Raw genomic sequence first — 11,201 nt, 5'->3', positions numbered from 1 at the left:
GCTTGTCCATGACTTTTTAAACCACTATTTAGGTCCATGTCTTCCATGTTTGAGGACCAATGAGCCGGCTCGGTTTGTGCGGAGGCAAAACCCGAGGACTGCCTGCGTTTTTAAGACTTTATGCATGTTTCAAATACTCTGATTTTCATGGGATTGTTTACTATGTTTAAACGTTTACTTTTTTGCAAACTTTTTTTGTAATTTTTTTATTTTCAAATATTTTTAGACGAGCATATTATTTTATCGCAATTTGAAAGTTTATTACTTATTTAAGAAAATTTATATTTTTCCGCAAATTTCAATTAGTTTAAAAATACGGTATGTTACTAAAATACATCAATCCAAACACAATTTGATTTTTTTTATAAATATATCTTAATGATTTAAATTTTTAGATACAATGTATGTGTGCATGTGTGTCTAAGTGAATAGTGTTTGACAAATAAATAATTTTACTGCTAACTTCTATCAATATAAATTTTGTAGACTCAGAATCAACATCCCACTAGATTCTAGATTCCAGTTAAACTATAGTAGAAGTTAACGAATAATCTAGGTGTAATAAACACACAAAATTGATTTTTTAAGTCAACGGTCATGAATCACTTTTTTAATTGTTTGCAAACACTCCCAATACAAGTATTCAAAATTAACTAATCACTATTAAAAAAATTCATCTACGACGGAAATTTTGTTAGAATAAGTGTCCAACAAGTCAACTTGTGGTTCGGAATTTAATGACTATAATATAAAAAGGTCTTTATTTTAGTAATAATGTACGTTTTTGTATCTAATTATAATATTTATTTTATCTGTATATTAATGCAAGCTGCATATATAAAGCCCTTGAATATACTTTAGTACAATGAGGTCTTCATCGCAAGGTTGATAATGAAATTCATCCTAGTCGATTTAGCCGCCAAAAATAAGGATAAAAGTCGGTCGAATTCGATACTAGAATCTGTGATGTTAACATTGTGTTTCATTGTTATAGGCATAAAGTTGTCCAATCATACAAATAGATGTTCACATTCCCTACAACTTTTCAAGTGGTTATAGCTTATCGAATGGAATAATAAACAGTTATAGTTGAACACCATTCGTCCATAGACCCAAGAAAACGTGGAGGCTCTACCTATTAGTACTGCACTTTAAATCATTTACCGATTCCACAAGAATCATCATGTGGCGAGATTAGGTGCAGCTCCGACATATGTAGGAGCCAATGCATTATAGTTGAGGATTCATCTCTCAACTACAAGTGTAGATATCTTATGTGATCTGATGAGTTAATAGTGTAGGGAACATCTGAATAAACTAAATAATGTGCTTTAGAGAAGGTGATTCTCTAGTTGCAGATCCAATGAACTATTATTACTAAAAAATATATAACATCATTATTGAATTCATATAAAATATATATATATCAATGATTGCAGATTTTATCGAGATAAATGAGATGAAGGGACAATATTGTACACTAAACATAATCTATTAGTTCTTGAATGCACTACCAATGATACCAAGAGAATCATGAGACAATGCTACTAGCCACTCTTATCATAATCTGATGGGTACGATCAAACTTGAGTTTTGACATTCTTGTGATCAAGGTGATTGATGGACATAATGAGGCTAATTATGATAAGTCCATAAAAGAGATAAATGTTGTGTCGAATCATATGAGTTGTGAAGTCACGACTAATTATATTCATGAATCATTGAGGGTCATAAAAGTATTGGATTCTGTATGTTAGGATCGGTCAATACAGGTAAAGTGTTTAGAAGGGAGCGTTGAATAAACACGTATGCTTTTTGAGATATTTTTCGAATGTGAATCAGTTCTTTGAAGAAATTATCCTGAAATATTGTATGCCAATATTGATCAGTTAACTAAAATAGTGCGAAAATAAATTGAATGATATATTTGATTATTTGACTAGGGTACTGTGATAATTTAATGATCAAGAAAGTTGAACGCACGGATTTTTATGGATGTTTAGAGGCTTCAAATGCTCCTTCGTCACGTTACCCCTTCTCTCTCAAAGATAGGTATTCACTAAAAGATTTTGATTAATTATAATTGCATATAATAACCCACTACAGTTTGAACTTAAACACTGTTAAACTGAAACTCTTAGTTTTTCTTACACTTATCAGTTGATAACGAATCGATCAAATGAATAGCCTGATTGCTACAAATAGATCAATGATGTGTGAGCTTGAGATTGAGATTTGCAAACTGAATATAAAATTGAAAGTGAATCGCAAATGACTCGATAATTGATTGTTTAACCTTTTTCACAAATAAACTCCTCAACTATATATAGTCTTCGATTCCAACGGTTTCATTGAATGCATTTAATGAATTATATCTGTTGAATCGTCTTTTAGTCCATGTAGACATCTTTTTCTGACAATGGTACGATGTATCAGACGGTTATCCTTCGTCTATTCTGCTTAAGTACGGATTGTCAGTTTGTCTACTGAGATTCAAACTTGTAACTGATGACGTGGCTAACTGTATAATTGATGACGGACTCTGTTAATTTCTTGTTTGTCAACTAGTCCTTTACCAGTTTTACTGTCTGGTTCACAGCGCTTCTTGCTGGATTCTTCTGCCTTCTTCTGTTTTTCCCTCTGTCAGTCAACGCCTGGATTATTGGAAAATATGATGAATGTTTAACTGATATGTGCGGACACTTCACCTAACTGATCTTTCACAATATCAATTGACAAGTTCGTGTGCACAAAAGCAATCAGCTGGCTGAGTAGTTCCGGGGTGGTGACCGGTTTAAGAGTTGTGACTCTCTTCATCCTTTCAACAGTTGTCAACAGAGCGGGCACGTCTTTGGTCAGTTTCTTTAAGTCTTTCATGGTGTGGTCCTTTAGAGTGTCGAGACCTGAAGAATGGAAAAATTGAGTAAACTTGACTTTAGAGACTGTAGACCCAAGATCCGTCAAACTGGACACAATATTCTCGAGCATTATGTCAGTTGCGATCAGCAGTTTAGGTGAGAAGGCTTCAGCAACAACATCGGCTTTCCCTTTCCCTTTCCCACTGAACTCGACAACTGCTAACTGTCCAAGGCCATCATCTTGGTCCACATCCTCAGCAACTTCATTGACAGTTTCTTCTTGTACAGAAAGACACTGAGGTTGATCTTGATGAACAATAGATGTAGTAGGTTCCTCAATAGCGTTCTTTCCAGCAGATATAAGTTGTTGGGAAAGATTTAAAAATAAAGAAAGTCACGGGAACCACCAAGATAGTGGAGATCAGTTTTGTTGAAACAGATGGTTCCTGGACTGTTGGCTTTGCTTCTTCCACAATTTTTTTTTTTAGTTATGAACTAAAATTATTCTATGCTCACTTCAGCTTCAGCAGTTGGTTCAATTACTAGATCAGAAACTTGAGGGAAAAAAACTCTTGAGATGCCTGCTCTTCCCTGAACTCCTGTTGAATGTCTTCAATAACTGATATCAGTAGCTCATCCACATTTGCAAAGGATAGTTCTTCAACTGTATACGTGGTCAGTTGAGCTGCTTGTTTAGAAACTTGTAGAACAATTAATGCAGTGAAGGAGGAAGGTTGAGCTCCATTAGAAATTAGTTGATGAATTGTCTCTGTAACCTTCTCAAAAGTTTGTTTCAAAACTAAGTTAGTTGTAACTGGTCTAGATGAACTCTGAGCAGCAGCAGCTTGGTGGAACTCCTCAGCTGGTGTTGAACTGCTTGTCTCTACTAAAATGTTCAACTTCTGTCCCATCTCCCAATTCTTTACACTGAGTTGGAGGGTGATGAGATCAGAATCCAGTTGTTGCGAGACTGCCCTGTCGGCATATGTAGTAGGTCCAGCTCGATCATAGTTCTTATTCAGCTCAGCAGTTACTTCAGTCAGCCGTTTGATTCTCATCAAATTGAAGAAGTATGCCCTTCTCTCCATTGCTTGGGCGACTAAAGTGGCTTTTTGTGTTGAGATTTGTGTGACCTTATTTCGGATCTAATCAAATTAAGTAAAAAACAACTCAGAAGTCTCAAGGGAAATTATTTCAAAACAAAGAAATATTTCGACGTTGAGATTTGTGTGACCTCATTTTGGATTTGATTTTATATGTTTGAATTAATGTGATTTTATTATCATATTGAAGTTTTTTTTCACATTTTTAAGTTTTTTACCATTTTAATTATTTTTATTTTGCAAAAATTTTAATGTTGCAAAACGGGTGCTTCGATGTTACCCTTAAGGTAGTGTCTCAACCTTTAATCTAAGGGATATAAGGATCATGTTTCACGCTCTGAAACCCAGGGTCGACAATGACGTTGTTCATCAATAACACAATAGAAAACAACAAGCCTCGTAGAACAATATAAACCGAAACCATTTTATTTCATAAATTCACAAAAAAAAATAACATTGTCTTTACAACTTAAAAATAATGCTGAAGCATTTTACATGGAAATAAAAAAAATTTGAAACCTATGTACTACTAATCTCGAGAATCACCAGCCCTATAATTGTTCTTTCGTATTTATTTGGGGAGGGGAGAGTAAGGGGTGAGTGATATGATTGTCACTATCACTCAGCAAGTGGGAGCCGTTCGAGTACAACAAAAACAACATGCAACATTTTCGAAATATACACTGTACATAACATGACTCATACCACATGCATACCATTGACCAGACACTGAGATTCTGCTACTTTCTATGGTTTACTGATATCAGTCACTAATTTTTACTCCTCTAAGGGGACGATGCCATATAGCGGTTACATCCCCACTGCGTAAGGGTCACATCATAGTTGGGATTCCATCCCATATGAAGTTGAATCCTCACAGTTCCAACACAAAACTCATGCAACAGTCGTAACTAGAAGGGGGTAGAAGAAGAATTTGTACTCGACCGAATTTTCTAAAAACCACGAAATGCACAAACCGAAAATTAAACATTTAAAATAAGTCCACTTACCTTAATTCTTGGTAAAAAAAACGTGAAAAGAGAATGGTCCTGCACTGAAAATTTCGAACTCCTGCTTCGGTGTCTGGACTGCAGCAGCGCTTCGCTACTCGGCACACTAAGAGAGCTAGGTCTCGAAAATCCTAGGGAGACTAGAGAGAAAAATCGAAAATATTAAGTGATTTGAGGTGTGATTTTCGAGTTCAATGGCCCTCCAATTAATAGGGTTGGCTGCTATCCTGATCGTGTATTGTCATTGCATTTGAATTTTTGAATCAAACTTAAATCTAGGATAACTATCATTCTTTATCTTTGATCTTGGATAATATTTCGAAATCTGAATATCTATCCCTTGGATATTTCGAAATTTATACCTTGTCCCAGTATACAAAATTTCAAATTTTGCGTCTAACTTCCAATATTCAATAGATCTTTTATTTTCCAATACAATTAAATCATTTTGCATAAATCCCAAAACTTTCCCTTTAGTAATTCGAATTCAATGGTAATTTTTCCCAAAAATATGACTTTTGATTTTTCCTAAAATTCTGGTAGGAAACTTTTAAATTTTTTCATGCATGTATTTTATTATCGTGTACAATCTTCCTATATCTAAAATTTCGAAAATCCCAAATAACAATACCAAATTTTTTTAAATTCCTAGATAGAATTATCCTCTTGTTTAATCTTTATCAATGTATATCAATATATATATCAAATCTTAGATCTTTATCTGGTATATTTTTTCCAAATTTCAAATTTATCTTTAACTTTACCTGCTTATATCCAGAATTCCTTATTTAATTTCTTGGATTGTGATAGATTTATTTATCCCAATTTCGAGTTGTAATATAAATAATATCCTCTTAATTTCAAGCTCCATAATTTTGCACACGATAAAATTATCCATACAACTTAGATAAACTTGTAAATCTTACATCCTGGATAATGAGATAAAATCCAAGATTGCGTAATCCTAGTACAATTAAATTACCAAAAAAGAATCTGATCACGATTATACAAAATCTTGGGTTTTAAATTCTCCCTCCTTATCGGAAGTTCCGTCCTCGAAACTTGGGTTGGCTTAGTTTATGAAAAGATATGTGTATTGGTTCCTCATCTTCTCTTCTAGTTCCCATGTGGCTTCTCTTTCAGTATGTTTAGACTATTGCACCTTGACGTAGGGAATGATTCGTCACCTTAGTAATTGGTCCTTGGTGTCCACGATTCTGATGGGAATTTCTTCGTACTTCAGCTCTTCTCCCAAGTTAACTTCGATCATGAACGGTTCTACTTCCAACATGTGGTTTGGGTCCGGGATGTATTTCCTTAGTTGGGACATGTGGAATATGTTATGAATTCAAGACACGTTCGACGGAAGTGCTAATCTGTATGCCAGTGTGTCCACTTTTTCCAAAATTTCAAAGGGTCCCATATAACAGGGATTCAGCTTCCCGGCTTTACGAAATTGGACAACCCCTTTCACAGGCGAGAATTTTACATAGGCCTTCTCACCAACGTTGAATTCCACCGGCCTTCTTTTCAGATCTTCCCAACTCTTTTGTCGGTCTTGAGCTGCCTTGAGTTTCTCTCGGACGATTGTAACCTTGTATATTGTTATCTGTACGATCTCGGGTCTTACTACTGCTTTTTCTCCCACTTCATCCCAATATAGGGGTGACTGTCATTTCCTTCCATACAGAGCCTCATATGGAGTCATCCCAATACTGCTATGATAGCTGTTATTATAAGAAAACTTGATCAATGGTAAACGATTGCCCCAATTTCTACTAAATTCTAGGACGCATGCTCGCAGCATATCTTTCAGGTTTGAATTGTCCTCTCAGTTTGACCATCGGTTTGAGGGTGATAGGCCGTACTTAGAGTAAATTTTGTTCCCATGACCTCTTGGAAGCTCTTCCAAAAACGTGAGAAGAGCCTAAGGTCTCTGTCAGACAGGATGCTCACTGGAATTCCATGGAGTCATACAATATTGTCCATATACAATGTAGCTAACTTGTCAAGGTTATAGTTCATGCGGACGGTTAGGAAGTGTGCAGATTTTGTAAGTCTATCTTCGATTACCCATATTCCGTCCTGACCTTGTCTTGACTTTGGTAACCCTACCACAAAGTCCATGGAGATATGCTCCAATTTCCACTCAGGTATCTCCAAAGGTTGCAATAATCCTCCGAGTCGTTGGTGCTCTGCTTTGACCTGTTTACAGACTTGGCATTTGGAGACAAATTCTGCCACGTCTCTTTTCATTCCATTCCACCAAAACTTCCTCTTATGATCTTGGTACATTTTTTACTCCTTGGATGAACTGAGAATTTGGATTTATATACTTCTGTTAGTATTTCTTGGCGAAGATTACTGTTGTCTGGTACGCACAATCGCCCTTTCATCCAAAGGACTCCCTTGTCGTCGTAGGTCTTGAGACCTCCCTCTTTCAACTTGCTCCTTAGGTTTCTTTAGCTCGGGTTCTCGGTCCTGATTCAACTTGACGGTCTCTTGTAGACATGGCCGGGCGGAGAGTAAAGCTAGAGTGATCTTTCTTCCATTTTTTCGACTTAGATCATCGGCCACCTTGTTTGCTTTACCTGGATGGTAATTTATGGTCAAGTCGTATTCCTTCAATAGTTTGATCCACCGCTTTTGCCTCATGTTTAGTTCTTTTTGGGTGAACAAGTACTTGAGGCTTTGGTGATATGTGAAAATTTCACACTTGACGCCATAGAGATAGTGCCTCCAAATTTTTAATGCAAATACAACTGCTGCTAGCTCAAGATCATGCGTAGGGTAGTTCTGCTTGTGCGGTTTCAACTGCCTTGATGCGTAGGCGATCACCCTTCCTTGCTGCATGAGCATGCATCCTAGACCTTCCTTAGATGCGTCACTGTAGATGGTGAATTCTTTGTCTTTGGTGGGTAAGATTAGTACTGGCGTTTATGCGAGTTTTTCTTTCAATGTCTTTCGCAATCTTCGTCGCAGACGAACTTGGAATTCTTCTGTGTGATTTTAGTAAATGTTATGGCTATTGAAGAAAAACCTTCGACAAACTTTCTGTAATAACCTGCCAGACCAAGAAAGCTCCTGATGTGTAATGTACCGTACTTATAAACTACTTGAAATTTGCGAAAAAACTAAAAATTTTCTTACATATAAAATAAACTTTCAAATTTGCATTAAAATAACCTGCTCGTCTAAAAACATTTGCAATAAAAACAACCAAAACCAAGTTTTCCAAAAGTAATAATTGTTTAAACATCATAAACCACTTCATGAATTCAGAGTATTAAATCGTCATGCATAAAATCTTAAAACATGGGCGGTCCTCGGGTTTAGCCTCCCACTCAGTCCAAGCCAGCTCACTGGTCCGCACCCCTCGTCTCCTCAAATTCATCCTCACATGCATCGATCAATTCTAGTGAGTCTAAAGACTCAACATGTATAAACTGGAGATAGCAAGTACTACATAGTAAAACCACATGCAATCTTTAAAATAGATCGTACGTACTTGAAACTTGAACATGCGTATAAAAGCTTGAACTTGCAAACATACATAGACGTGCCATAACGTGAAACTTTTCTGAAACATGCTTGCAACATACATACTTGAACATACATGAACTTCATCATTTTGCGTAGAGATATGTTTTAAAGCAAGTGACCCATACATAAAACGCCTGATCAGACTAAACCACAGTACTGGGCTGACAGAGAAGATCCACTGCCACATACATGAGATCCCCGTTCATGCTTTAACGGGTGGATTGGTCCCTGGTCATGCTTTACCACTTTCCAATCCTGATCTAAACCCAGTCATGCTTTACTGGGGTGGATTGGTCCATGGTCATGATTTACCGCTTTCCAATCCCATACATAATTTGGTCACAAGACAATTTAAGAAAACGATTAAGCAGACGTTTCAGTTGGTATCAGAGCAAAGGTCCTGTAAAGGGTTGTGCCATCATCAGCGCAGGGAAGATCAGTCGTCAAGCCTCAAATTGTAAGTTTACATGCATTATATGATTTATATATTGTTACCTGCATGACTACATGAATTATATGTTCACATCACATGTTTAATAGCTTTATAATAATATATGATTTATACGCTTTAGAATTTTTATACGTGATACGATATGAAATAATAAATTATTTGATTTCAATGCATGTTGGCTTTGTGGTGGAATTGGACCATGTTTATTTTTGGGTTTTAGTATTGACGTTCTATTTTTGGGCCATAAGTTAATCATGAATATTATGAATGCTTTGGGACACGTAGATTTTCTAAGAAAATATTTATGATTCATGGTTACTAGTTAAATTAATTTTTGGGAATTACTCATAAGAAATAATGATTAGAGGATTTGCAATGACTTGGGAGTAAGAAAATGTATAACTTGGGATTTTAAGTTCGATGAAAGATAAGATTGGTTATAGAAATTGATTTTTGGGTGAATAAGTTTAAATTATCAAAAATTATGTTATGGGAAACATGTAGAAGGATATTAAGAACGCCAAAACTTATAAGTTAATTGTAGGATTTTCGAAATTTAGGACCAAATGGGATGATTTTTGAGGAAATTAAGAAATAATTTTGCAATTACTAAAGAATTTGGGGACTAGTTTAGCAATAAGCGAGAATTGAATGGGCTAAATGATAAGAATTTTCGATGATTTAGACTTTTAAGAGTATATGGAACCTTGAGATATTTTGGTTATAATGTTATAAGGAATGTTAATCAAGGATTTTTAAGGATGAATTAATATTAAGCTTGAAAATTTAAGAATTTGTAGGTGTGTTTGGGATTTTAAGATTCAAATTTGATAGGTTGTTGAACATTTTGGGTATAAAGTAAGGAAAGTAATATACGATAAGTATGGTCATATATCTTTTAATTTGGAATTGTAAGAAAAATTGAAATTCGAGGTTATAATAGTAATAACACTAAGTCATTTGGGTCTTTTTAAGTTGCGATTTGAAAATAAGGATTTAGAAGGAAGATTTAATTGGGATCAAGGAGACGTAAGGACATTCTAGAATTTAAGTTTTATCAGAGTAGCACAACGAAAGCGCGGATTTTTGGGATACTAGAACTAAGTCTAAACTTTGGGTTAATAAGGATAAGCGAATTTCGAGGACGAAATTCAATTTAAGGGGGGAAGATTGTAACGCCCCGAAAATTTAAATGTCCACGCAAACCACATGCATGCAATTATTAAATTCTTTTGTATTTTAATTAATTGTTTTAATTGCATAAATTAATTATGTTGTGCATATTGACATGTTTAAAATATATTTTTCTACATGGCTGCATTAAAATGTATTTTTAAAGGTTATTCGAGTTGCGATCGAGGAACGGAGACCGATGAATGAAAAAATAGAAAATATTTTTATTGATGAATTATTTTTAATTATTTAAATTAAGGGTGATGTTTTTTTTTCTTATTTTTGAAAATAAGGGGTTTTGAAGTGAATTTATACGCCGGGACGTAAATTTTATCGGTGTTGGTTTTTCAACAAAAATACGAACTATTTGGCAACCCGGCTATTAAATTCACAAACTTACTTTAACGAAGCTAATTTAAATATTTTAATTAAATACTAATTAAGCATTAATGATCCTAAATAATGCTTAATAGGCCTAAAGCCTTGTTAATAAAATACCTAACTATATAATATATAAAATCACCCCAAACCCTACTGAAGTCACGCCCACTTTTCTGAATTCTTCACCAAAATCCTCCTAACACCACACGTCACACACACCTTCAAAATTTGGAAGTAAATTTCGGTAGAAGCTCCAAGGGTTTCAAGCCAAGGTCTCCTACGTCTAAGTTCTTCGTATTGCCATCGAATATTCGTGCGTTTAACACGCAAAGGCACGCCATATTCTCCTTTTACTCATCATCACACCATATTAAGATTTTATGCATGAAAAGTATGGAAAGCAAGTGTCACTTTGAATTATTTTCGGAATTTCATCATATGTCGAACTTTTGGCTTGCATGTTCCTTCAAAAATCATGTTTTTGTATGGTTTAAAGGCTGCCATGATATAGGTATTGATCAAGAATTCTTTTACATGAATTTAGAGCCCTAGCACATCACCTAAACACCACACACGATCATGAAAATAATCTGAAAAGGAGGTTGCTGTCATGCGAGTTGAAGGGCTTCGGGTTCGTTCTTAAGGGCTCGGCTTGGGCTTGGCTTGGGTCAGGGCTTAGCCA

General features: G+C 35.3%; 1 protein-coding gene across 1 annotated transcript; it reads right to left on the bottom strand.

Moving 5' to 3' along the window:
* Window positions 1–6,319: 6,319 nt before the first annotated feature.
* Window positions 6,320–7,266, bottom strand: LOC142531758 (uncharacterized). The gene is made up of 2 exons (XM_075638011.1): window positions 7,045–7,266; window positions 6,320–6,640 (listed from the first exon to the last, which is right to left on the bottom strand). Exons 1-2 carry the CDS (start codon window positions 7,264–7,266, stop codon window positions 6,320–6,322), a joined length of 543 nt encoding a protein of 180 aa, XP_075494126.1.
* Window positions 7,267–11,201: the final 3,935 nt, after the last annotated feature.

This window comes from Primulina tabacum, chromosome 17 (genome assembly GCF_025594145.1).
Source record: "Primulina tabacum isolate GXHZ01 chromosome 17, ASM2559414v2, whole genome shotgun sequence".
Classification (NCBI taxonomy): Eukaryota; Viridiplantae; Streptophyta; class Magnoliopsida; order Lamiales; family Gesneriaceae; genus Primulina; species Primulina tabacum.
This window is presented reverse-complemented; position numbering and strand designations above follow the sequence as displayed.

Coding starts and splice junctions, on each gene's coding strand:
- LOC142531758 (XM_075638011.1), bottom strand. CDS start 7,266: ATGTACCAAGATCATAAGAGGAAGTTTTGGTGGAATGGAATGAAAAGA. Junction 6,641..7,044: donor AAGGTCAGGACGGAATATGG/GTAATCGAAGAT, acceptor AGGAAATGACAG/TCACCCCTATATTGGGATGA.